Source organism: Amphibalanus amphitrite, unplaced genomic scaffold (genome assembly GCF_019059575.1).
Source record: "Amphibalanus amphitrite isolate SeventyFive unplaced genomic scaffold, NRLGWU_Aamphi_draft 000508F_arrow, whole genome shotgun sequence".
NCBI lineage: Eukaryota > Metazoa > Arthropoda > Thecostraca > Balanomorpha > Balanidae > Amphibalanus > Amphibalanus amphitrite.
Genome location: NW_024882002.1, coordinates 182,549 through 208,848, shown reverse-complemented (window position 1 = coordinate 208,848; position 26,300 = coordinate 182,549). Strand labels below are relative to the sequence as shown.

General features: G+C 56.9%; 1 protein-coding gene across 3 annotated transcripts in view; it reads right to left on the bottom strand.

Annotated features, from left to right (window-relative positions):
- Positions 1 to 26,300, bottom strand: part of LOC122392949 (protein AF-9-like) — a 55,460-nt gene that overhangs the window by 17,648 nt on the left and 11,512 nt on the right. The window contains exon 1 of one of the 3 annotated variants that reach the window (XM_043388334.1): positions 15,606 to 16,266. The exons of the other annotated variants lie outside the window; for them this stretch is intronic. Coding sequence (XP_043244269.1) covers positions 15,606 to 15,680 — 75 coding nt within the window. The 5' untranslated portion in view covers positions 15,681 to 16,266. Of the gene's footprint in view, positions 1 to 15,605; positions 16,267 to 26,300 lie in introns of those variants that run through there. 3 annotated transcript variants of the gene reach the window in all.

The following is a 26,300-nucleotide window of genomic DNA, read 5'->3' as shown; positions in this document are numbered from 1 at the left end:
ACCTGTCTGACGTCAGAGACGCAGCGACCCAGCACTCAGCACCAGCACCACGAGGCGAGCTGAGAGCCAGCCGTTCGATCAGCTCCCTGATCGCACAAAACAGCGGCAGGCCAGGTTGCGCCACAGCGCCCGTTATCACTTCGTTGCATTAGCCGCGCAATGCACTTTTCACTTTGTACTTTGAATAATGTTTCTCAAATTAGATACCTACCTTTGCAGAGTTGCGTGACAGACACCGCGAAGAGCTCACTGAGAGCCGTGCTCATCAGAGCACGAGTCGTTTATGGTTTAATGAATGGTGCTGTGGGTATGCTGGAACAGATTTAGGGTTCCACGGAACGGCGTCTGGAAGCAGCGTGAAGTGGCCGATGACTAATAGCCGTGACACCCGGCACGGTCAACAACTGAGACTGTGGGATTCTACAGTATCGTGAAGCGTGATTAGACACTGCTTGTCCTCGCTCTGTTCCTTCCTCTCCCCTCCCCTCTTTCGGCGTGGCCACGGGGGTTGAAGTCCATCCAGTCATGAATTGTCATCTGATAATCGTTTTTTATGGTCCAAGTGACGGCACTCTTACATTTCGTGGTTTCGCAATTTAATTATCATTAATGGCGTCCGCCCTGTATGGATCATATCAAATACAATGACGCAGCTAAAGAGATAAAAAATTCAACCATGGAAGCTTTTGTAAAAAAAGAATGCTGCAAAAAGCCCGATAAGATTTACCTAGAACAGTGCGTGTACTTTTTGCTGGTGGTACATTATCCAACCTATAGCACAAATGAGAGCTCACGCATATAATGAAGAACTCCCACCCACCATTGTGTCACAGCAGCAAGGACAGGCAATGGGTGATGACTGGGAAATTCGAGGGGCGGGTATGGCGTGTCCGCAGCCATCAGCCCTGTACCCTTCCGGCCGATCACATCCACTACAATGACTGCCGCCATTGCTGTCATTTGGCATCCATGGTGGAAAAGAAGCGGACGGTGGCGGCGGAGGCGGCGGCGGTGGTGGCAGTGGTGGCGGCGGTCTCCGTCGCTGCTGCTGCTGCTGCTGCTGCTGCTGTGGCGGTGGCGGTGGCGGTGGCGGCCGCCGTCTCCATCGTCGCCGCTGCTGCTGTGGCGGTGGCGACAGCGGTGGCGGCGATGGCGGCAGCAGTGGCGGTGGCGGTGACAGCGGTGGCGATGGTGGTCGTGGCTGTGATATCAGCGGTGGCGATGGCCGTGGCGACGGCAGCGACCATCGCAGCGGTGGCGATAGCCGGTGGCGGCAGCCTGGGCGTGGTGGAGGTGGCGATCGCCGATGGCCGGTGGCGGCGGTGGCGGCGGCTGAGCCCGTATGGCGGTGGGTAGCGTGTGACCGCACGTGTGCCCGCTGTCGGGCTTCCGGGTCGATTCCCCGCCGTGTCGCGGCCGCAGTCACGGCTTCACACCAGCCAAGCGCCGGAAGCCACCCGTTCAGGGGCTGACTGGCCCCGGCCGAGAGAGCGAGTGCGCGGTGTGATAGTTCGCGGGCTGAACCAGCACACTGACTGATATTCCAGCCCACAGGTCGGAGACTGTGGGATGGTCAGAGGTAGTCCGACTGGTCACAGGCTGGTCACAGGCCCACGCCGGTCCGCGGCGTCAGTTGTGAAATCGACATGCCAATCCCGACCGGCCGGAATGCCTGTGTCGGACCATCGACGTAATGGTCGTTGGCCCGTTGACCAGTCGCTGGACGTGGAAAAATACACCAGACATGTTTATAGGGGCATGGGACTTTTCCAATCCACGATTGTGATCAGACAATGTTTACCGATAAAGTTTATCGACAAAAGGATCCGATGTGGTAATATCAAAATGTCAGACAGAAATGTGCAGTTCGTCTCTGTGGCCAGTTTTTTATGCAATGAGCAGCGAATGTTCGATAATTCGGCAGTGGGCTCAGCAGTGAGCGCATTCTCCCTATTCTGTCTCCTCGTCACCGCTGTCAGCGGTCGTCCGTGACCTTTGTGCCGGGTCACGGCTCAGTTCGGTCTGTGACAGGCAGCACAGCACTAACGAGTCTGTTCTACCCCGTCAGCAGCACTAACGAGAACGGTAACCACCGTCCTGCCACAGCCGCGAGAAGGAGGGAGACGAACGGACAATCAGCTCTAACAGAACTGGGTGACACTGAGAACGACCGATGGTACCCTGAACGACAGACTTGAGCATATGCTACAAGTGTCAATGTGTTCGTTATCACCCACGTTCGTTCATAGGAGACAGGTTTCTCTGCCAGAAATGGTAGCGACAGTGAACCGAGAAAAGGACTGGTGAGAACCGACATGAAGGCAAACTGATCACTGTTCACACCGTAAGGAACGTCTGACGGATGGTAGCAGTGCCTCGACCAAAAATTCGGCTGCTTGCAAAACCTCTCTGAAGGCGCATGGGCCATTCACAGAAATTGCGCAAGTAAGCTCCGATGTTTATGTGATACGTGTATCACGGAGTGTCATCATGGCCCGGTGACGTAGCCATGCGGCGTGGATGGAACGAGACACTTGACATAGAACTGACACAGGCTGAATCGCAGCTTTGTGCAGCTGGAGAAGTAAATAATACAATACACCAAGTGGCCGCCGTAGAATGTGCACTGTGAGGTCCGGCAGATCGCCTATTTCACATAACGGGATGAAAATATGATGATGATTGAACACTTTGTAAAGCAATCAAATAACTCAAGGGCTCTCATGCCAGAAATAGTTCAACAGTCAGAGCCGTAGATGGAGAATAAGTTCCGGAGGAATTCATATTTATGCAGATGATGCTGATTTGGGTTTAATCTTCCCGGGCGCCCGGACGGGAGGTCATCAGCGCCCGTGCCTTTTACTGAACAGGATATCGCTAATCTAACACGCCCAGTGAATACCAAACGAAGATCTATGCTAATCATGGAAGGAGTCCAACAAATCAATCAAGACACAAAGAGAATGGATACTTTTTGAATCACCATCACCGAAACGTGGATAAAAACTTGTTCCAAGTGCACCCAAACATTCAGGACTAAAAAAAATAGTAACATTTTCCAATACCGACCCTTGCGTAAATTGGCGTCGCCCAGGCAAACAACCCATTTGCGGATGCTGCGATTACGTGGGACTGGATATTCAAATGCCCACGAGGATCAACAGTGAGCAAGAGCATCCTCCTATAAGCACCCAGTCCTCACCAATCTCACGCCGCTGCTCACCGGCACGGCGACACGCGGTATTTTGAAGTCTCTGAGGGCGATCCTCGCCGCACGGTCCCACCAGCGCACTCTGTCGCGGAACATGGGCATCCGCCGGGTCCTGAACGGGGCCGGCATCTGCCTGGAGCAGGGCGAGGCAGTGGAGGCGGCGGCAGCACACACCATACAGGCAGAGGCACCGGCCCGGCGGCACCGGAGCGGGCTGTTAGCAACACCACAGCGGAGAAGACGGTGAGCTTCACTCGGCGCGGTCGACGCGACTGCCGGCGGAGTAGCAGCGGCGCCGACGATGTGCCGATATTTTCCGGCCAGGTGACAGGGCTGGTACACAGGTGCACGTCCCACTGAAAAGCTGCACCTGATGTGACAGGCTAAATCCACCGCGCGCCCACCGCAGCGGTCCCCACACTCGCGGTAAGACGCCAACTGAGGGTAAATCACAACACACCGTGCCGGGTCGAGGTATCCACTCAGACCAAAACCCAGCCCACAACTGATGGCTCGATTTTCCCCGGGAGCAAAAAGGATGTAGCGTATTGTGCGGATACGGTGGCTATCTCTGTCTCCGTGTTCTGAGTCATCCGGTGTAACCACTCACAGACCTACTATCAGTCTCTACGTCGCGGCACTACGTGCAGCCCATACGCAGGGGATTCCGGTCCGCGACGAGTTACATCCGGGGACGGTTAACATATCCGGGGACGAGTTGTACCCGGGGCTTCGCAGGCCTGGCAAGCGGACAGACATAGACGTGTGCTAGCCGGGGATGCCCTGAACGGCCACCGTTCGTCCCCCCGTCAGATTGGTCGGCTCGTCACCAGGTATGCTGATATGATAGCAGCAGCGTCACAGCCGTTGGTCCTCGCGTCACGTTGGGGTCACGTTTTCAAACAATGCGGGAAGGACAGAGGTAGAACGGCGACACCGCGGAGTGATGAACAGGGCCGGGGCAGGAGTAGGAGTAAAGGGGTGAATAGTCAGTTCGTTAACGCGACAAACATTTAACAAATTGCGTGGGTGAACAAAGTACGCCCCTTCATATACCACTGGGCCCCGGAGAGTCCGCAGACGCTGGAGTGGAGATTCGAGCGGTACACGACCTGAGGACGTCGAACGAGCCGGCGTGGGGCTGCCGCTGTGACATCGGAGCGCACCCTCTGGAATGCGGCTGTCCGCGGCCAGGGCACCACGAGGACGTGTCACCGGACGATCCCGTATTCACAGCACGTGGCCACCAAACGCACTCCGGCGGGCAGTGACCGGTTTCATCCGTCCGACCAGCACGTGGGCCCCGTACAAGGTGCGTTGGCCTCTCAAAGCTTCTCAAAGCTGCTGTGCGGAACATGCTGTACCGTTCCCATCGTGTCGCAGCGCGGAGCACCGCTTCTCGAGACAAGACGAACTCCGGCGTTGCCCTAGGATGCAATCCTACCAGAGCGGCAAAGTACACTGCAGCAACAGGATCGTGCGCCAGTCGGTTTGACCGACTACTTTGAGCATGAACAGCACAGCTCAGGGCACCAACAACCCAAACCCAGTCCTGCTGCCGTACCGGCTACCAGCCTGTTCGTCGTTCCTCTAGCCGTCGGCACTCTGGGCTAGAGCTGTCGACAGCCGACGGACGGATGACGCTCGGTGGTGTAACCAGCCGCCTGTTGGACCGTTCGACGGCCGGCCGACCGGCGAGGCAGCCCGGCCCTGCTGAGTCGGTCTGTCTGCCCGTACCGGTTCGGTGCCGCGGTGACCACAGCCGCGGCCCGAGCGTCCGTAACACGCTGCCGTAAGACCGACTCGGTGGCAGTACGGTACCGCTGGCGCATTACAGCTGTCCAAAACTTGCAGCCGTACATGATAGGTCTGACGTCACCGCATCACAAACCAGCACAAGCGCAGTAGAGGTATTCATCAATCACAAACGAGCCTAACGAGCCTAAGTTAGATCGTCGAAAAATTCCAAACGGAAGCATTACCGCTAGCGCTTGTGCGCATCTCTGTTCATTCCGTTAGGAGTACGTCGCCTTTCAGGATCCCCCATTATGAATATGCTTTTCATATTCCATCTTAGTCATTCTTATGAGCCGGTATGCGCCGAGCGGCCGGCTGAGGGCCGTGGGCGGTTTGGTGACCTTGTCGCTAATCGATATGGGGAGCAGACTCGCTATCCTTGGCTCGGCCTCAGTGCCGCCGAGAGGCGACACGGGGTGGCCTAGGGTGTGGTGAGGGCGACGCCGGGGCCCGGCTCCGCCCCGAGTCGTGACTCGGTAAACGCAGGTGACTCAGACTCTGTGCAGCCACCACCCCTCGATTCCAGCTACATCTGTAGACTGGTTCTAGCAGGCTGTTCTTTTTTGGATTTAGGAGAATGCGACTGGCGACTGACACAAGCGGTGGAGTCATGATGTCAATCCGTTCGCTCGCTTTACAAGTCACATTTGCACTCACCATAATAACCATAGGCCATGATAAGCGTTGAGGCGGGGAATAACCGACGCTTATTCACCACAGTCTACCGAGGAAGAGGGACAGAAAAGACAGCAAAGAGGCAATCTTGTCCTGAACACAACCGATTAGCATAACGCCAGTTTAACTTATGATGATCGACAGTCAAAATCAGTGCAGCGGCAACTGGTAAGTGCACCAGCTTGCATTAGCCGTCACCTGCCAATCAATCCTGTCAAAAGTTTCAGCTCTCAGCCTAACAACAGGCAGCCGGCCGGGTGGCTCGGCCCAACAAACATCTCATTTTAACGGACGGTTCTATCGCCCAGTTGACACAGAAAGCCGCTGTACACTGACTCATGACAGAACAACAAAAAAGGCGGTTGGGCCGACACGTTTGGACGGCTCAGACGGAAAAACAGGTCGGCAGCAGAGGTTGGGCAACGCTCGACCGAACGGCCCAACGGCAGTGCTCACTGTGCACACACACACCATTATAACGCTAAACTACTCAGAGAACCAGCTCGAACAGTATATGAAAGTGGTAAGAGTTCCCTCTAGCGCCGAGAACAATGAAATACATGTTGTCTTGAGATTATCACAAGACTTTGAGCCTGTGAGGAGCGTTAGATACGTCATATCATACATTAATTCATGATCTCACACACTTAGCACATGCCACATACATCAAGCTCAACTCAGGGAGATCGTCCTTTATGTCTACGGAACGGGTCGCGCACAATTCAGCCAGTGTCCTAAGTGCGCCCGAGACCATCCTTGAGGGAGACTGATGGCGCGGGGAATAGCCCCTCCAATGGCCAAGGCTACTTCGAGCCTACCATCCGCATGGCACGGCAGTCAGCCATAGAACCCAACAGGGCGAATATAGGCAATAAAGGGAGCCGACCAGCCCGAAACTGGGCTATAAATGCGCTAGGGAGCGCTACCGACCCACCAAAGCAGTATTCGAACAACATGGAGGGATTGGGCATAGAAAGGGACGGTATTGTTAGAAAGATAAATCCGAGAACAAGACAGGACCGGCTGGGACGGGATAAGACGCGGTATATGGCCGGGGCTTGACGGGCAGGAGAGCACAACGCGAGATGGGATGGACAGGAGTGGAAATTAAAGCAGTAGAACGATATATCCACGATTCGGGAATAAAGGATTCAGTAGAAACTTGAATGAAAACGCCTGAGAGCGGCGCGGGTAAGCGTCGGGCATTCGTGAGCGTCTATTGCAGAAGTTGTGAGTGGAAGATTACATAACTACGGATCACAGCGATGCTGACCCATTCCATTTCACTGGGCGAAGAGGGCTTATCGCTGTCGGTAGTAGCCAGGGATAGCTCGCCGGAAATAGTTATCGGATGATATTGTTAAAGTAAGGCATCGTGTGCCATATCAGCCGGAAGGAACCATGTGGGATTGCAGGATGGGCGTGGTGGGAACTGGGAAGCCATACGGCGACTGGATTCGATTTGGAAACGTTTTCACCAGAATTTATTTAATTTACTGCCAGGTTCGGGTGCAGACTAACAGCTCCATGAAAAGCTAAAGCTAGTGATAGCAAGTTGCAGCGGAGCACCGAGTCAAGCTGACGGTGGGAAATGGTATACCAGAACAAAAAGCTTCAACAAGAGCCGCAAATAGACCTTAGGAAAGGTCAAGAAGCACACCAAATGCCGCCCGTGCGAGCCCAGCTACTTCCCAGTAGGACCGTCAGCGAATGTCAATCATCCAAGACTATGATTTCACGCCTATGGTTTCACCAAAGTGAAAACACATGCCTAGCTACATGGTAGCCTAATAGCATTTCAATCAACTCTCCAAAATTAATTACACAGGTAGGTACCACTCTCATCGCACTGGCACCACAAAAACTGAACAATGCCAACAACCTCAGAAACACCTTCACTAGAGCCAGCAAAAACACAACCAGTTGGAAACCACCTATCAAAAAACTCAGCGGCCAACTGAGCTCAATCCCCGCTCTCATTTCGTTTTTTCGGCAGCTGTAGCGCACTCGGTCGCATTGCTCTGGCTGAATCGGTCGGCCTCCAGAGGGAAGCATTACCACAGTCGCTAGGGAGAGAGAAAATGACCGCCTCACTCCGGACAGCAAGTGGTCTGCGCACGATACTGTCATCTTCGTCACCACCGTCACCGGCACAGGCCCACCAACGATTACTTCATCGTCAACCACATCAGTGACTCGTCACGTCAACGTCACGTCACGTCACGTCAACGTCACTTTGGCGTCACCGGCCGACCGGTCATCGCCACGTTGCTGGGCCCGTCGTCCCTTGGTGCAGGCCCAAGGCCCAAGGGCCTGCACCGACCTTGGTGCAGGCCGCCATAGAAAGTGGGCTGACTGGCGGGCAGTGCGAACGGGTCGCTACCTGACGGCAGCGAGAGACCCGTCGTGACGCTGCCCCACCAAGAGGTTCAGACAGCAGCTCGACGGACCAGAGACATGGTATAGTGGAAATCGAGTAGCTGACAAAGGCAGAGACATAGATATACTTGAAGCACTGTGGTGCCTTTTCCCCGGCTTTCCCCATGGTTTGCAAAACTTTTACAGCGCAAGGCAGATAAGTCATAAGGAATAGTAGGAATAAGGAATCACTGACTCATGGGATTGTTATCAAAACAACGTTAGGTAGGTGACTGACAAGTGACAACCGTATTCAAATGACATCTTTTAGCCTAATTTTTATCAGACAAAAAACATGGTTTACAAACACTGATTTTTCTCCTCAAATGTTTGTGCTTCCCAATGACAATGTTCGCTTCCAGGCAAATTGCGGAGGATTATCAACTTCGAAGAGTGAAAACAATTCGGCAACAGCCAACACGATAAATTGCTGTGTTTTCTTATGCAAGTCTTCGGCACATGTGCGTTAAGTATTGCGGGTGGTCGATCCCTCACTACACAGATGCTCACCGCACCAAAGCCGGATTACCGCTCCCCCTACAGCCCGGCACAGGCGGCGGGAGGTGCTCAATACACTGGAGGACCGCGTGGGCCACGTGCTCCATTTATCCCGCCGTGGGCAACACACGGATCAATATGGCCAGCAGCGCGCCAGGCACAGCGACCGACCACCGATTAGGTCGCAGTGACCGGTAAACCATGTGCCCAAAATAGCCCCTCAATACACACAGCCAGACGGCTCAAAGGGACAATCAGCGACGCGACGCAGGTGATCTAAATATAGGCTCTATACAGAACATCAGTCACCAACTATGGGCGAACTATACATTAGCGATACACTATAGAGGCAAACTGTACCCGCATTACCCAGAGAAAACAGAGAGCATGGTGGGTTACTGAATTTTATTCACAGGAATTAGCCACTATTTATCCGGCCCACTCGTAAATACACAATGAGCAATTGCATTACCGGCCCCAATAAACCATTTCCGCCCATAAAACGACATTGTACTACTGTGTTATCGCCAACTAATCCCCAAAAGGACCAGGGCCCGTCCAAATGGACACAGGCGATCCGCCGCAGCCATGCGCTATGAGAAGGAAACGAATTCAAAGTAACATCCCTTCGTAACGGAACCCTCGCTGTGATTAGCGCCACCGCTTAGACGATCGGATGGCGATATCGGGACGATCGCGGTGTGGATAACGCTCGGTTGGACCATTACCGGACCATCCCGTGTTATGTTTTGGTTCGTTTGAGTGAAAGAGCACACAATCAATGAAAAACGCGATTTATTTACTGCGATACGTTCAGGCCGAAAGAGTGTCCAAAAAGTAAACAAGTATCGCGAGCGCCGCCCCTAGTCACTCGCGCCAGATCTGCCGCTCGGCGCGCACAGTCAGCTGGCGGCGGCAGAGGCGCTCACAGGCACGGAGCCGGGGCGGCCAGCGGTGGCGGCGGCAGGGGCGCGCGCAGGCGCGGCCAGCAGCCGTGCGGGGGTTGGACCATAATACAACACCTCCCCCCCAAGACGATCACATCGTCTTCACTCCAAGGTGCCACAGCGGACCCTCCGGGGTCCGGGCGCACAAGACCACCGCAGCGCGGTGCAGACGGCGGCGCCTGCGCTCTCTTCCGCGGCGTCTCGGGCGCTTCTTGCAGCGGACGCGCCCGCCGTCGCACGGGGAGGTCCGCGGCAGGCGTCGCTCCGGTGTCGGTGGCGGCCACGGGTCGCGGTCAGCGGCGGCTCTGGTCACCCCTGGACTAGGGGCCACGAGCGGCGGCAGACGCGAGTCGCACTCCGTATCCCGCTCAGCGAGCATAGCTGCGACGGCAGCTGCGTGAAGCGGGTCCTCAGCGTCCTCCCACACCTCGTCATCGACGGTCGGACCGAGCAGGTCATCCACCACTTCGACCGAGTGGAGGGTGGTGTCACCGAGGTTCTTGTCACCGCGCCGGTCGGACTTGTCACCGGCGGACACGCATCCCTGCGGCGTACGGAGGAGCGCGGCGGCGTGAGCCGCTACCATTTGTTCGGGCGGGTCTCCGTCCCCACTCCGTACTGGCAGGCCTCCCGCCAGCGGCGGCGAGGCTCCGTAGGCGTCAGCCAGCTCGGTAGGCTGCGCCGCATGACTACAGCCGGCTTGGCCGGTGCCCGCCGGCGGCGGCGACTCGGCGGTGCTGGCGGCTGGGCCTCCATCCGTGCCTCGAGTTGGCATGCCTCCCGCCGGCGGCGGCGAGGCTCCGTAGACGTCAGTAGTCTTACTCAGCTCGGTGGGCTGTGCCGCACAACAGTCGGCTTGGCTGGTGTCCCCCGGCAGCGGCGACACGGCGTAGCCGGCGGCTGTACCTCCGTCCCTGGTCCGCGTGGGTAGGCCTCCCGCCGGCGGCGGCGAGGCTCCGTAGGCGGCAGCCGGCCTGGTAGACTGCGCTGCGGTGCACCCAATCTGGCCAGTGTCCGCCGTCGGCGGTGACACGGCGGGGCCGGCATCTGCACCTCGGCCCGTGCTCAGCGTTTGTAGGCCTCCCGCCGGCGGCGGCGAGGCTCCGTAAGCTACAGCCGCTGCATCCGGGCCTGCAGGCTGCACCGCAGTGGCCCCGGGTTGGCCCGTGTCCGCCGGCGGCGGCAACACGGCGTCACCAGCGGCTTCGTTTCCATGGCTGGTCCGCGTGGGAAGGCTTCCCGTCAGCAACGGCGAAGCTCCGTGGGCGTCAGCCGGCTCTGTAGGCTGCGCCGCGGTACATCCAGCTCGGTCCGTGTCCGCCTGCGGCGGTGACACGCCGGGGGCTGCCTCCATGGTCTGTGCTGGCCAGCCTCCCGCCGGCGGCGGGCAGGCTCCGCGCGCGCCAGCCGGCTCGGTGGGCTGCGCCGCGGTACGGCCGGCTCCTCGGCCCGTGTCTGCCGGCGGCACCGACACGGCGGCGCCGGTGGCAACCGATTGGCCTCCCGCCGGCGGCGGCGAGGCTCCGTACACTCCGTCCGTGCTGCACGTTGGAATGCCTCCCGCCGGCGGCGGCGAGGCTCCGTAGGCGCCCGTAGCTCCGTCCGGCTCTGTGGGCTGCTCCGCAGCACATCCGATTCGGCCCGTGTCCGCCGGCGGCGGTGACACGGCGTTGTCCGGGGCTTCATTGCTGTCCGTTGTCTGCGTTGGCCAGCCCCCCGCCGGCGGCGGCGAGGCTCCGTGGACGTCAGCAGCGTCACTCAGCTCCGTGGGCTGCAGCGCAGTGTGCCCGGCTGGGCCCGTGTCCGCCGGCGGCGGTGACACGGCGGTGCCGGCGGCTACCGCTACTAGCGCCACCCCCGGAGAGTCTCGTACTCTCGTCACTGCAGATGTCGCCACTGGACGATCTGCCGTGGGGTTGGCCCTCTGGTGGCACACCACCTCAAAATGTCCTGGTTCGCCACACGCACGACAGATGGCGCCAGCGGCGCGACACGTGTCTCCGCCGGCGTGCTGGCGACGGCCACAGGTAGGGCAACGGTCAAGAAACTGACGATTGGTGGCGGCGGCGGCATGGGCGACACTCGGCCGACTGCGGTCCCTCTTGTAGGCCGACAGGTGGGCCACGAAATGTCCCTTGGTGCCGCGGAGGTCTTGGCACGTGACATGGGCACTCCACGTTTCCCCCACTGTCACGGCGTGTCTGAGCGTCGACTCAGAGTCCTCCAGCCTGCTCACCGCTCCTGTCTCACTGTCGCGCACACTGCACTCGACACGGGCTCTGCACGTCGAGGCCGACTTCAGGTGCGGGGCCGGGGTCGCCGACGCCGGCAGGCAGACAGTCCGGCGGGCGGCGGCAGCTGGTCCAACGGATCCCTCAGCGCCTCGCTCAGCCCCCGACTCTGACACTCCGGCCGTCGTGCCCGTCCCGGTCCCCGCGGAGGGCTCTCTGTACAGCAGCCTCTCCAAACGCTCCAGGCGCTTGTCGGCCTCGGCGGCTCTCTCCGCCTGCCTCTCCAGCAGCGCCGTCAGTTCCTGAATCAAAGTTTTCTTCATCGCGCTGTAAGCTGCTCAGTCACGTAATTACAAAACCGACCGCGCCATGTTATGTTTTGGTTCGTTTGAGTGAAAGAGCACACAATCAATGAAAAACGCGATTTATTTACTGCGATACGTTCAGGCCGAAAGAGTGTCCAAAAAGTAAACAAGTATCGCGAGCGCCGCCCCTAGTCACTCGCGCCAGATCTGCCGCTCGGCGCGCACAGTCAGCTGGCGGCGGCAGAGGCGCTCACAGGCACGGAGCCGGGGCGGCCAGCGGTGGCGGCGGCAGGGGCGCGCGCAGGCGCGGCCAGCAGCCGTGCGGGGGTTGGACCATAATACAACATCCCGGACCATTAACAGGGACCAGCGGCGGACCAGCGGTGACCCGAGGGTCACCTGAAGTGATAGAGGGTATGAGCCGCGAGCTGCTAATGCTCTCGTCGAAGGATCAAACGGGAACGTTCACCGGCACAGTCGCATCAAAGGAGAGACATGACTGTGAGCAGCTGAACACAGCAGTGCAGCGGCATCGAACCATTCTTACCACGAACATCGACAGGCGTGTGTTCGCGGAATGAGCCCGAGAACAGCCGGGGACCGAACAGCTGACTGAAGCGGAACACTTGAGAAAACCAATGCGGTGAACTGAAAACAAGATCGGCAGTTGTGTTCAGGCCCTCGTCAGCAGAGACCCGCAGGCTGCTCAGTTCCTCCAGTGAGGTGGAAGAGAGGACTGATTGTCGGTCTCAGTGTAACCAGAGCCGGCTTATGTTGGTCCGGTATGGGTACTGATCTGGCAGTACTGCAGCTGTTTTGCATGACAAATGTACTGTGCTCACATTCCCTTCCTTTCTTTTGCATCTATGACGTCAGTTCAGCGAAAGTCATTGCAACGAGCGAATCTTGCTCAAACACATCTGCATCTGCATCTTTGAGCCTTTACCAGTGACTTAGATTGGGTGCGTGCAACTGAGCGCCCTTGAGCCCCAACGATCGCCAGACGCCAACAAACAAATTCGCACTTTTATTTGTTGGAGTGAAGTACGGATTTGCATGTTGACAGATAATTGTACCACTCCCAATTTTCAGCGTGCAGAAATACTCGGTAATTTATCATCGTCCTTTCCGAGTATAATGTACCATTTAATAATATACCTTGTAATCCAAACGGATCGACAAATTTGGACAAGACGGAGTTGCCACAAATATCTACACCGATAATAATCCAGCAATTCGTGCCAGAATCCAGCACCGTCTGAATGGGTGTCGCCACAAGGCGTTACAGTTATTGTATCCAGACTGTTGTACTCAAAGACATCCCACCACCCTGTTCTGGTGCAACTGAGAGTAAACACAGCAGTGGTTCAGGAGTAGACTCGTTGTCCATCTGGGCGGGTAAGCGGGTTCGACAGATTTCAGACACTGCTAGCGTGGGTTGTGCAATAGAAGCAAGACCTGTCGCGTTCCACAGCAGCTGTTTACTCAGTGGACATAACACAGGTCACATCGGGTCACCAGGAAAACATACCTTCTAGACTTAGCCTCGATTTATGTAGACTCAGTCTTCATTTCAGCCTTCGGCTTCTCACATAGTATCTTAGTGAAGGTGACTCCTCCCTTTCACAACACAAAGTTACGAGTACGTTCCGGTCCGCGCTTTATACGCACGGTATATTGGAGACAATCCTTTCGGTGTTGGTTCGGCTCGAAAGGCTCTGCTCCAGAGTTTGGTCCGGGCGAAACTGGTCCGGGTAAGTTTGGTCCGAATGAATTTGGTACGGGTGAGTTTGATCCGGGTAACTTTGGTCGGCGTTAGTTTGGTCTGGGTAAGTTTGGTCCGGTTGAGTTTGGTCCGGATGAATTTAGTCCCAGTGAGTTTGGTCCGGGCTATCCTGGTCGGTCATATATCGATCGATTGAGCCACGCGGTGGCGGTGCCGTTCACTGAACGGAACAAGACCGACATATGGTGCTTACAGGCAGAGCCGGTTAGCCTGCGGTGCGAGCTCCACAAACGTTATTTGAGGTGTTTTTCGAGTGTGCATTGTGCATAACCGTTAGGCTAGCCATCAAAATGTCAAGGCATTTGAAAGAAACAAGACTGATGGCAGACTAAAACTAACTGAATATGCACGAGCAGCAATCAAGAACCACATCAAATAACTAACCAGCACACTACCAAACCACGCACGCCACTGCTGGCTATGTTCTGGTTACTCCTTAGTTTCACAAACGGCCTGTCCTTTGGCAATCAGGGACACCCACCGTCCCAAACACACACCGCAGTCCGCAATTGTGCAGTCGGCCAGACAATGAGCTGAACCCATCGACACCCGAACCAGGTAACCCAAACCAGCTGATGGAGGAAAACCACCACAACCTTGTCCGAGCGTCTGAGCTAGGCCACCAGCCATTTGATCACCCCGGAGTGACATTTTCCGGTCTGAAGGAAAACTGATCTCCTTCCCAGCCAAGTCGAAGATGGCGAAGCTAGTGAGTTATATAGCAGTTAATTCGCTGCTGCTAGCTGAAGATACCATTTATATAAAGTCAATGATTATTTCATCAGCTATGGTTGTACACAGTAAAGCGACCAAGTGGGGTCGATTTCGTGAGGTATTCCCAGCACAGCTCGCCGAAAGTTCTGAGCCCGGTCAGTCCACTGCGCGCTGTCAGCTGTCGCTCAGCTGATCGACCTCCCACACGCGGTGGTCGCCGTGCTAAAGCCCCACGACCGGTCGGCGCCCGCCCAGCCGTCGCCATATGGTCGGGTCGACGTGGCCGCCGGCAGTAGGGCGGGGTCGGTACCCCCTCCCCCCCCCCCCCCCGACCACCGACGTGTCCCGACCCGGCCGATACCTGCCCGGCTATCGAAACATTACCGTTTGAGCAGGTGTAGCAGCTATACCATGTCCCGTTCGACTAAATAGATAAAGAAGCTAGCGTGGCAGTCGCGCCTCTGTCGTCGCCAGCTAGCATAACACCAAATGGTCTCCATACTAGGCAAACACACAACGCATCCGACCCATCTAGGGACCGCAGCTCTGCCAGTGTTGTTAGAGTTACAACGGGGGAGTTACATAAACCAGCCGCCTTGACCGAGCCCAAACGAATGGTCTCTCTCACCTATCTACCACCCCAGTTTGTCACTACGCGTGACTCGTGGGTCACGTTCGAACAGTGCCCATATTCCGTAAGTCACATGTCTAGTCATTGTCCCATCGCCCAAAGCTCACCATCTGTGAGAAAATTCGATACCGCTAAGGTCTGATAGACTCCGAGACTCCGTGGGACAGTTAGTCTCACCGTCTAGCCGCCGAAGCATAGGTCTCTGATAGTCTAAAAATGTGCCAAATGTCGGTGTTGTAGGCTATCATTAGCATTTGCGAAGCCCAAAACATATCAATTTTACAATCATCCCTCCTCGATTGCCCCAGTTTAGCACTGACACATCAGCACTGTGACAGCAGACAGCCGTCACTGTGACGGTCTGTCAACCGCCAACCGACAGCGATATTTACCGGAGTGGGCAGCAGAAACTGGACGGGCCGGATGACGGGTCCATGGCGCAGCCTCTGCGGCGCCTTGGTCGTCATCCCGGGTCAGCTGGCCATAGCACGCAGCGCGCGGCTCCAACCGGGCTCGGCGGGGCACCAGCGGGCGCTACTTGGTCACACACTGCACGGGGGTGGAGCACAGACCGATCACAGCTGCTTCACGGCGACCACCGCGCTCGGGTCGGACTCGCTCTTCGCCCGGGCTAGATCACCTGATCACGAGCGGTCACGGCCTCGGATCACCACACTGCACAAGGTCGCGCAACACGTGAAAGTGGCTGGCTGGAGTCGCTCGACTCGCGGCGGCCGACAGTCGGTCGGTCTGCTCTCACTTTCGCCGATCGAGTCGGGAGCGGGCGACTGCGCCGGTCAGAGGCCGGCCGGTGTGCGCGCGGCGGCGGCACCAGCACAACTGACGGCCGCCGGGACCGGCGAGCCGTCGGACGGCGGCCGGCCGACCGTTCAGACAGCTCGCCGGCCACCAAGGCCGCCCACTGACCCGCCGGCCGGCCGCCGCAGCCGTCCCTGTGACGCCCGGCTCGCGCACAGGTGACACGGCCACGTGACGGCGGTCATATACAGGTGACACGGTCACGTGAGCGGACACACACACCCGGTCAGCTGTGTGCCACGTCCAGTCACGGCAGTTCGACAAATGTCAGCCGGGCTGTGTCAGTGACACGTCCGCTGTGTCAGTGACATGTCCGCCGTGTCAACGTGTCACGAGCGACGGCCGTGTGACGGCTGGCACAGTTGCACCGGCCGGCAGTGGAGAGCAGAGTGGAACAAATTACCCACGCCGTGGAAATATCGTACAACAGAAGCCTGATTTTGAATGAAATCAACGAAATATGGTGGAAAATCACTTGGCTGGTATGACTTCAGTCTTCAACTGACACTTAAGCGTATTTCATCAGAAAGCGAATACAGGATCTCCCAAATTCTTGAAGCTTTGGCTGGTATGATAAATTGGCTGGATGATTTTTAGTCTTGAAAACTGTAAAGACTGGGCAACAGGCTCAGAGTCGCTGGCGGAAAGAAAACTGTCATAGTACTGGACCAGTCCATTAGGAAGCACATCACGAACCAATTAATGGACAATCGTGATCGATTCGTTTCATTGTATAGTAGCACATGATGGGCAGTTTCTGTAGAAAGGACATTAGCCAATGAAGGGTAAACATTGTCACAAGGCTCTTTCAATGCCATTGATCATATGTATATTGTGTTTGTTAGCGAGCAAATAGGCATTTTAGATACCTTCGCAAAGACGGCCGGCGCTCGGAGCGCGGCGGTCGGTCCGCCGCGCCACGCCGCTCACATGTGTGTCATCTGGCCCCTGTCCTGGTTCTCATGCCCACGTGTTGTGCGTACCACGAGGGCTGAGACGGGACGGGGGCCTGACAGTCTTCGACGGGACTCCACCGGTGCGCGACGGCCCGGTGCACGACGTGGCCGACGTGGCCTTACGTACGACGCGGCCGACGTGGCCCTACGAGAACGATTCAGTGAACCGCATTTGTGACCGCCGTATTTTGTGCATTTTAATCGTTTCCGTTTCATTCAAGAATAGACTTTTACTTATATGAACAATAACTTTATGGTCCTCCGGGTGACGAAAGAGAACGAGTGAACGATCACGAGCACGCACGAACATTTCCGTATTGAACGAGTGAACTGTACGACTCTCGCGAACATTCTGGTCCTCCGGGCCGGATATCAGTGAACTAGTGTGATGGATTTACAGTGACGACGCGGTGTTGTGAACTGTGAGTACGATGTCTGACAAACGGTCACGACACGACAGTGATGCAAAATCGCATGAAGGTCGCCGGAGTTCGTATCACACGAGGAGTGAGGCGAGCTTCAGTACGGCGTCCTCCGGCCTCAGTGAAGCCCGCCGCCGAGCCGCGCTAAGCAAGCTCCAGGCGGAACAGGCCCAGCGCGCCGCCGCCGCCAAGGCTGAGCTGGCCCGGCGTCAGGCGGAGGCGCAGGCGGAGCAAGCCCGACAACAGGCAGAGCAGTCCCGGCGGCAGGCGGAGCAGGCGGAGGCGCAGGCAGCGCTGCAAGCTCAAGCGGCGAAGGATGAAGCTGAATACCGTCAGCTGGAGCTGGAGCTGCTGGAGCAGGAGGAGCGGGGTTCGCAGCACCCTCGTTCTTCCGCTGCACCATCCGTCGCCAGCCTACCGGTGGTTGCAACTGAGCCACCGGCACCGGTGGACGTGTCTCGACAGACGGACGAGTCAGTCACGCGCACCCGACAGTGGCTGGCTCAGTCTCAGCTGCATGTGCCGCCAGTGGATACGGCTCCTGTCGGCACCCTGCCTCCACCTGCGGTGCGGCTGCAGCACCCGTCCCGTGACGATACCAGAGCGGTCCCACATCTGCCGCGCATCACGCTGGAGAAGTTCGGCGGCTCTGCCATCGAGTGGCCGCGGTGGATAGCCCTCTTCAAAGCGCTGGTACACGACCGCGCCGACCTCACCGACGTAGAACGGCTGACCTATCTGCAGACTCACCTGACGGGGCCGGCGAGAGAGTCTGTGCGCGGCATGCTCTGCGACGCCAGTCTCTACAGCACCGCCCTGGGTGAGCTGGAACGAGAGTTTGGTGACCCGTCCCGTGTGATACACGCCACGATGAAAAGACTCCTCACAGCGCGGCCGGTGAAAGATGGCGACCTGTCAGCGCTGACAGAGCTGTCTCGTGAGCTCCACACCGCGGTGAGCGTCCTACAGTGTTTGCACTACGAGCACGACCTTGCCGCCGCCACGAACGTCACCACTGTGACTGGGAAGCTACCAGCCTCCCTCGCCTGGAGGTGGGGCGAGCACATGGTGGAAAACGGCATCACTCGTCCGACGCTCGTGGATCTCGACGAATGGCTTCGCCGTCATGTGTCAGCTGGTCGGTTGGCCTTGAACGTGACCACCAAGCAGCTGCCGAAGGTCGAGGCTAATGACGCTGAGTGCCGCCCGAGACGCGTGTTTACCACCACGTCGGCGCGGCCCACGCCGGCGGCTGTAAAGCGGGAGAGGACAGCTGCCATAAAGTCATCAGCGGACGGACACAGTGACTGGTGTGCCATGTGTCAGCAAACACACGAGCTCCAGCACTGTGACGAATTTCTCGCGCTGACTGTGAGTGAGAAGGCAGAGTTCGTCGGCAGAAACGGACTGTGCTTTAACTGCCTGGGTCGCGATCACATCAGCGCCACGTGTCCCATTGATGCACGATGTGACGCGGAGCACTGCGGCAGGCGTCATCACACGCTGTTACACAATGGAGGACGAGTGTTTCCGCTGCGCGATTCCGATGATGGTACGCCGTCATCTGCCAAACATGTCGGCACCGCATCGGCCGAGCCTCGCAGTGATATTCTCCTGCAGGTGGTGCCCATCACCGTAAATGGGCCGGCAGGTAGCCGCACCACGAACGCACTCTTCGACCTGGGCAGTCAGGTCACACTGATCACCGACGACCTGTGTGACCGGCTCGGCATCTCAGGGCCCACCGACAAATTGGTGCTGAGTACGCTGAGTGGGACCCAAACGACGACGTCACGACGCGTATCCTTCGCCGTCGAGGCTGTGGGCGGCGACGGCAGGGCACACCGTATACGAAACGCCCAAACGACGCCGACGTTAAACGTGTCAGCCAAGGCCATGGACTGCACAGTAGCAAAGGAGAAATGGCCGCACCTTGCCGACCTGGATCTCCCCAGCGCCACCCACAGCCCAGTGGAGGTGCTCCTGGGAACCGACGTCATCGAACTTATTGTGCCGCGGGAAGTGATCGAGGGACCGACGGGAACGCTGTGCGCTGTAAGGACGCTGTTGGGATGGACGGTGACTGGGCGGGCGTCGGAACGCTCGGTGCTCGATGGTGAACACGTTGTCAATCACGTTCGTGTCAGTGATAAAACGAGTGCAGTCGCTGACCTCCACACCCAGGAATCATCAGAGACGACCCAGTGGTGTCACGCAGCCGAGCCGCCGGGCCCGGCCGACATCTTCAGCAGAGGCGGCCCGGGGACGGACCTCGCCCCCGGCGGACCGTGGATACGAGGTCCAGCTGCGCGGTCCGGCCCGGCCGCCCTCTCCGACGACGAGACGAGGGTGACAGCGTGCGTCACCGAGCGAGCGGAGCCGGTCGTAAACGGCAGTGACTTCTCGTCCTGCCTCATGGACTCCGGCGGCCTGCTCAGAGTCGGTGGCCGTCGCTGGAAGCGGAAGAACACGCAGCCGCATGATCGCTCCTGGCGACGCCGGCGGCGAGAGTGTCTCCCCGCGCACGCTGACCGCGCAGTGTATGTCGATCATGGACACGACCGAGGTCAGGGTCGACGAACCAGTGCGGCTGACCGACGGAGACGTACCGCGTGGGCACCGGCCGATGGGACGAGCAGAGTGTATGACCCCGGTGTAGGCGGTCGTATCCGCGCCGTGGATGCGACGATTGCCACCGGCCAATACAGGCGGCCTGTCAACCGCCTCTGCCGCCTCGAGTGCGACGGTGACGGACAGTATTGATGGGATAATATGCGCGCGCGTGGGACGACTGAAGTGAGTCGTTTACGACCCTGCCGTGCCGCCGGCGAGCAGTGTCGAGATCTGGACATCTATTAGTGTTTCCTGCCCTCGTCATTCGCGGTGTAAGCGTGTCTGTGTGTGTGTGCGTGTGAGAGTGAGCCGCTCACTCTGTCCGCGGTCAATGGTCATTTGTGTTTAGTGTTCAGCCATTAGCTATCAACTGTGAGCCGTGTGACGATGCTACGCGTTCACTGTGACAGTGTCCCTCCCGGCCCACTTGGCCGGTCGGTCTACGAATGAGCTAGTTTACGACCTTAGAGTGCGCAGTGTTAGATTAGTCTATGGTACCACGCCCATGTTAGCGCTAGTTTCTGTTCGCGTCCGCTCCGTTCGGTAATGCAATGTGTGTTATGTGTTGTACGCTGGGTGCTGGGTGTTTGTGTGTCGGCAATGTGACGGCATTGTCACTGCCGCCAATGCCTCTCGGCCCAGCGCGTGTAGTTTACGACATGCGTCAGTGTGTGACGGCACCCGGCTGCCGAGACCGCGCCGTCACCAGTTTTATGACTGGGTGATTGTTGGCGGGGATAATGCCTGCCTCAGTCAGACATTGTGTAGTGCGTAATGTGCATTGTATGTGAGTGTATGTATATCGCGCATGTTGAACGGATCGTTACGAGTGTGTGCGTGCGTACGGGACGCTTGAACGATTGCTCGCTAGTTGTTGGATTTTCCGCGGATGATCGCGAAAAACCGGGCCGGCTATGTTAGCGAGCAAATAGGCATTTTAGATACCTTCGCAAAGACGGCCGGCGCTCGGAGCGCGGCGGTCGGTCCGCCGCGCCACGCCGCTCACATGTGTGTCATCTGGCCCCTGTCCTGGTTCTCATGCCCACGTGTTGTGCGTACCACGAGGGCTGAGACGGGACGGGGGCCTGACAGTCTTCGACGGGACTCCACCGGTGCGCGACGGCCCGGTGCACGACGTGGCCGACGTGGCCTTACGTACGACGCGGCCGACGTGGCCCTACGAGAACGATTCAGTGAACCGCATTTGTGACCGCCGTATTTTGTGCATTTTAATCGTTTCCGTTTCATTCAAGAATAGACTTTTACTTATATGAACAATAACTTTATGGTCCTCCGGGTGACGAAAGAGAACGAGTGAACGATCACGAGCACGCACGAACATTTCCGTATTGAACGAGTGAACTGTACGACTCTCGCGAACAGTGTTGGTAAATAACCTCTTTCAGAATACGCTGGACAATAAAGGCAAACATCTATTAATTATTATCCTCGAGCATTTGTTCGATAGAATTATGGCTAGGACGAACAAGGACAACGATATGCTCAATGCATATGGAGGTTTATGATAAAAAAAAAATAGAGGAAAATGTAGGTACTGAAGCTTAATTTTCTATTGTACAATAAATAATCGTTAATTATCCAATAGCTGTTTTTACGGTGAAATCCCAAATCGTTTAATCATCGACTGCCCATTTCAGCCCCACCGATACCGACATCCGCAGGAAGCGTGCTGAGCCTTCCATCCTGCATATGACGTCAATGGCAGCACAGGCCAATACACTGCGTGACGTCAGTGGAGCATCAGCCCATACTGTATGTGACGTCCGCCTATAACGGCCCGGGGACGACGTCAAATGGCCCATAGACCTGCCACTGACACTATCTGTCGGGCACAGGGCGGCCGGAGCCGGCACATGGCCGCTAAATCGTCCCGTGTCGTCTCAGTCAACAGAACCGGGCGGCGAAACTGAATGGCCTCCTCACGTCACCAAACGGATTTCACACTCGCTCGAGTGCGGGGTGGTGCGGTGATACGGCCACCCACGTGCCTTCAGTTCCTGTCTGAGCCGAGAGAAGCAAGAACGTCACATTCACTCACGCAGCGTCAGTGTCCATTACCGCCCTACCACTGACGGTTAATTATGAACCAGAGGAGACGCCCAGCTGAGAGTCCGCCCTGCGTGCCAGACACTATCAGATCGTCCTTCAGTAGCGATGTTAAAATTGATCGACCAGCGCGCACCATGGCGGATCACCAGTCGTGACGGCCGAATAAAGTCAACGACCGCGTTATCACATGCACAAAACTGCGTTTTCAGCTGGTTCTCGAGGCCACAAGCAGGTGTAGAGCATGCACCCGCTGTGGAGGGGGCGAGCGGTAAGGGCGGAGACGTCAGGGGGCGTCGACCGGAGCCCGCACAGCGGTGCTGCTCTCCTCCAGCGTTTACGTCGTTGGACGACCTCCAATCTAACGGCGATATGTCAGCGAAAGGACGACACTCTGCGGTAAGTGCGGTGTCCCGCTGCCGGCGGTACAACGGTCGTCGCCAGAGAGCCGGTCCTGTAAGCCCTCTCCAGGGTTGAGCTGGTTTGCGGATCGTCAGCGAAATAAGCGAAAGGGAAAGGGATGCACTCGCTGCAGCAACTGACGGTGCCCTGCAGCCAGCCAACTGTCAGTTGTATTGAGTGATACCTATAACAATGAACGTCACTCGTCGTCAGCAGTGACAGAATCAGAGCTCGTCATCGCACCAGCACATTTGGCGGTACAAACTTTCGTTGTGCAGCCCGTTTGTCCATGTTCCATACAATCCATGAATGTCTGAGCACAATTCCATTCCCCAAAACTGGTCCAAGGCGAGCTGACCGCCCTGGAGCACCATTAAATGAATATGTATGAGCAATGCAGAGTAGCTTTCCCAGCCAAACTGAGCCAAGCATTCCGGTAGACACACCTGCTCCCTCTATCCATCAATAACCCCTACACTCCTCTCTCTCTCTCTCCTTTCCTACCTACCAAACCCTCCAACACACCCAGCACCAACTCATCTACACCATCCATCCTCCGACTCGTCCGTCTCATGTCCCAGTTTGGCTCACGCAGGCCAGCCGCCGTGGGGCCGCCTTTCCCCGAGATAACGGGCGCTGGCACAGCTGACAAGGGCGCGCGGAGAGGTGAAAGGTAGCCAGGTATCGGCGGGCAGAGCGGAGAGAGAGGGATGGGAAGCTGAAGGTCGGTCGTGGGTCAGACGGGGTCAGGTCGGGTCGGATGGGGTCAGGTCGACAGGTGAATGGGGCGGAGGAGAGTGATCGGATCGGTTTCCGAAATGATGAGGCCAGGGTCAGCTCAGGGTCAGGTTAGGGTCTGATCAAGGTCAGGCCAAGGTCAGGTCAGGGTCAGGGTGAGGTCATGAATTCGCAAGTGCAATCGGAATAAGTTCTTTGCTTGTCGACATCCCACTCTTTTTGCAAGAAGTGAGCCCGATAAATGTAACATTATAAGTCAACTGATAATGTTTTTTCTCCGCGGTGAGGGCGAGCGCCGCCCATGTAATTGCGTCATACCGCCCGCTCGTCAGGTCCGCATGACCCGAGCCCGGGTCATTCGCGCTCGCAGCGCCGCCGAGAGCAGTCAGCCACTGAGCCGTGGGCTGAGCGCGGCGCTTCCTGCTTTTCGCCATCCACCTCCCCTCCGCCACCGACGCGACTGTATTTTATCATTCGTGTAATTGTGCAGCTTCGCGTACATGCTTGATGCGTTGTGCAATGTACATACCCTCGTCTTCGGCTATGTATTGTGGGCTTTTCCTCACCCAAAGGCATTGTTGGAGTGCACAATACATAGACCCATAATCACAACAACGCCTTTGCGAGCTCGAACGAAGCGTAGAAATACCCTTACCCAGCTCAGTGCCTTGCCATCCTCCCTATGTCAAAAGTCACTTGTGAGAAAACCCAGAACCCAACTCAGTGCCTTTAGACCACCCCTATGCCGGAGGTCACTTGTGACCTGTGAGCCCCACCCGGCACCCCATAAACCCCCTGCAGCGTGCATAATCCGACAGCAGAGCCGACCCGGCCCGCTGCAGCCCGGCTACCCTATCACCGACCTACCCAACGCGGCGCGGTGGGACGGGGTAGTTTTTACACCCTCCGTGGACAAACTGCGGTGTAAGCGTACACCGGAGCTCCGTGTCACCCGGTAGATACCAGACGCGGGTGGGACGCTCTCAGAGATATCACAGAGGCACGCGGCGGTGTCGTGCACCCGGGCTGAGTTTATGGTGCGTGTTTAAGTGGGTGCACGCAATGTACACACAGGATCCGATAACATATATCGTTTATGACAGGCTGGCATGGTAACAGATCAAGACCTTGTGGCTCATGAAGTTTCATTTTAATGCGACAGCTAACGCAGGTGCACTCAGAGCACTAGCAAGACTACAAAAAGCAACTAAAAGAATATTCCAGGATGCTTATCAATTAATTAAAAGACTTAGATAAATATACTTGCCGCAGTCCGGTCGATATTTTCCGTATTTAGGATCATTTTGATAATTATGCCCTTTACCAAGAGAAGCCCATAAAGAAATGAATGCCATGTTTAAGCATACGAAAGCTAACGTGTTCAATATTAATTCATCAAGCAGGTATTCACAGCCATGACAGCAAATGGTTGGCTATTAAACTGAAGCTGAGCCCAGACTTTGGCTTTCTCTTCATATTGCCTTGGACTGCGTGAATCCCAGACATAGCAGTGCCTAATCCCAGTAGACAATCCCCTAAAAATGGCTGGATTATACCACCAGCCTACCAAACTCCAACTCTCCCCTACCCCATCACCAAAGCATAATGAGCCCGGTACACCTTCCAATCCGCCACATCAGAACCCAACCTCCCCACCAGTCCTATCAGCAATCTATCATAATCACCCCTCCCCCGGTCGAGTCCTGCCGGACACTCTCCGCCCCAACCTAACCAAACCCAGTGGATAAACCTGAAGCCTCGACGAGCAGACCCGAGCGGCACCCGCCTAGAGCCGAGAACAACATCCCACGGCCAGCCGGTACAGGTAGGTGCACTCTGTATGCAGCGAGCGCGCCCACCTGGGATCAGCTGCTCGCAGGCCGGACGCGGTCTGCCAATGATGGAGCGTGCGTCCCTGATAGGAAAACAGCTCTGCACGGGGAGCCGCGTGCAGGAATGCGGCCGGTGAGGTACTAGGAGAGTGGTGGACTGGTGAGATGCAGCAGCGGTAGCAGAGGAAGAGCGGGGGAGGCGGCAGCCGTGGTGAGAGTGAGAAAGAGATACAGGAATGAATACCCTCAGTCAGCTGTTGTGCTGAAGACCCCACCGCGGCGTATGTAGGACCCGACAGATGGGTAGAGACCACGGCGGCTACTCCGTCGTAAGGCGTGCTCGTTCAGCGGCGTGCTCAGCGCAGCGGCGGGCTCGCGGAGAGGAATGCCGTCTCACCGGCCCGGCGCCGCGCCGGTCCCGAGGCAGGCCTGAGCGGCCGCCAAGGCGTCACCGGCGGACCGGTCGGGACCGCCGGAGCGGGGAGAAAGGCGGGCCGAGCGCCGCTGACGACCCGGACGGCCTTGGCCGCGTCACCGGCAGCCACCGCTGCCGCCGAGGGCCGCACGCACCGCAACGGTGCATCGGAGACCGACTGCAGGTGGCGCTCCTGTCTGCCACAGGTTGTGTAGATGGCAGGTCGGGTTGACTGGCGTGCAAGGCAGGACTGATGGATGGTAACGAAAGGATATTACCATCGCAGCTTTTGAGAAAACTTTTGAGCTTCGAAAAAGCTTTGCTCATTCCTTAGCCCAACTGGTAAATGGTTGGATTCCTGGTGGAGAGAGACGAGAGTCCAAATTCAAGTCACTCCCGAGATCGTTACACATGACGAGGGTTGTCAGCGGTTGGTGGCGCAGTCTCAGCCAGTTGAAATCAGCGAGTGGCACAGACGACCATTTCCGGTTATGTGGACACACTCGTTCAACGTCTAATTCTATATACTCCCAACCGGAATTTCCCGATCGGACGGTGGAGGGCGACCCTGCGCGAAAAGCTAACTATGCGCTCGATCAGTTCAATCCAAACCTTTGATGTAAATTTAGGCAAAAAGGACAAAATTTCAGTTCATCACTTTTGAACCGGTGATACAAAAGAAAATATTTAACGTTCTTTGTTTTGTTCATCTATACCGGATCAACGATTACTGTTGGTTAGAAGCTGGTTCACATAGTTGTATATGGTACAACGTTTCTTTGAGCATGATTGTAATCAATAAAAATGGTAAAATTGACCTTGT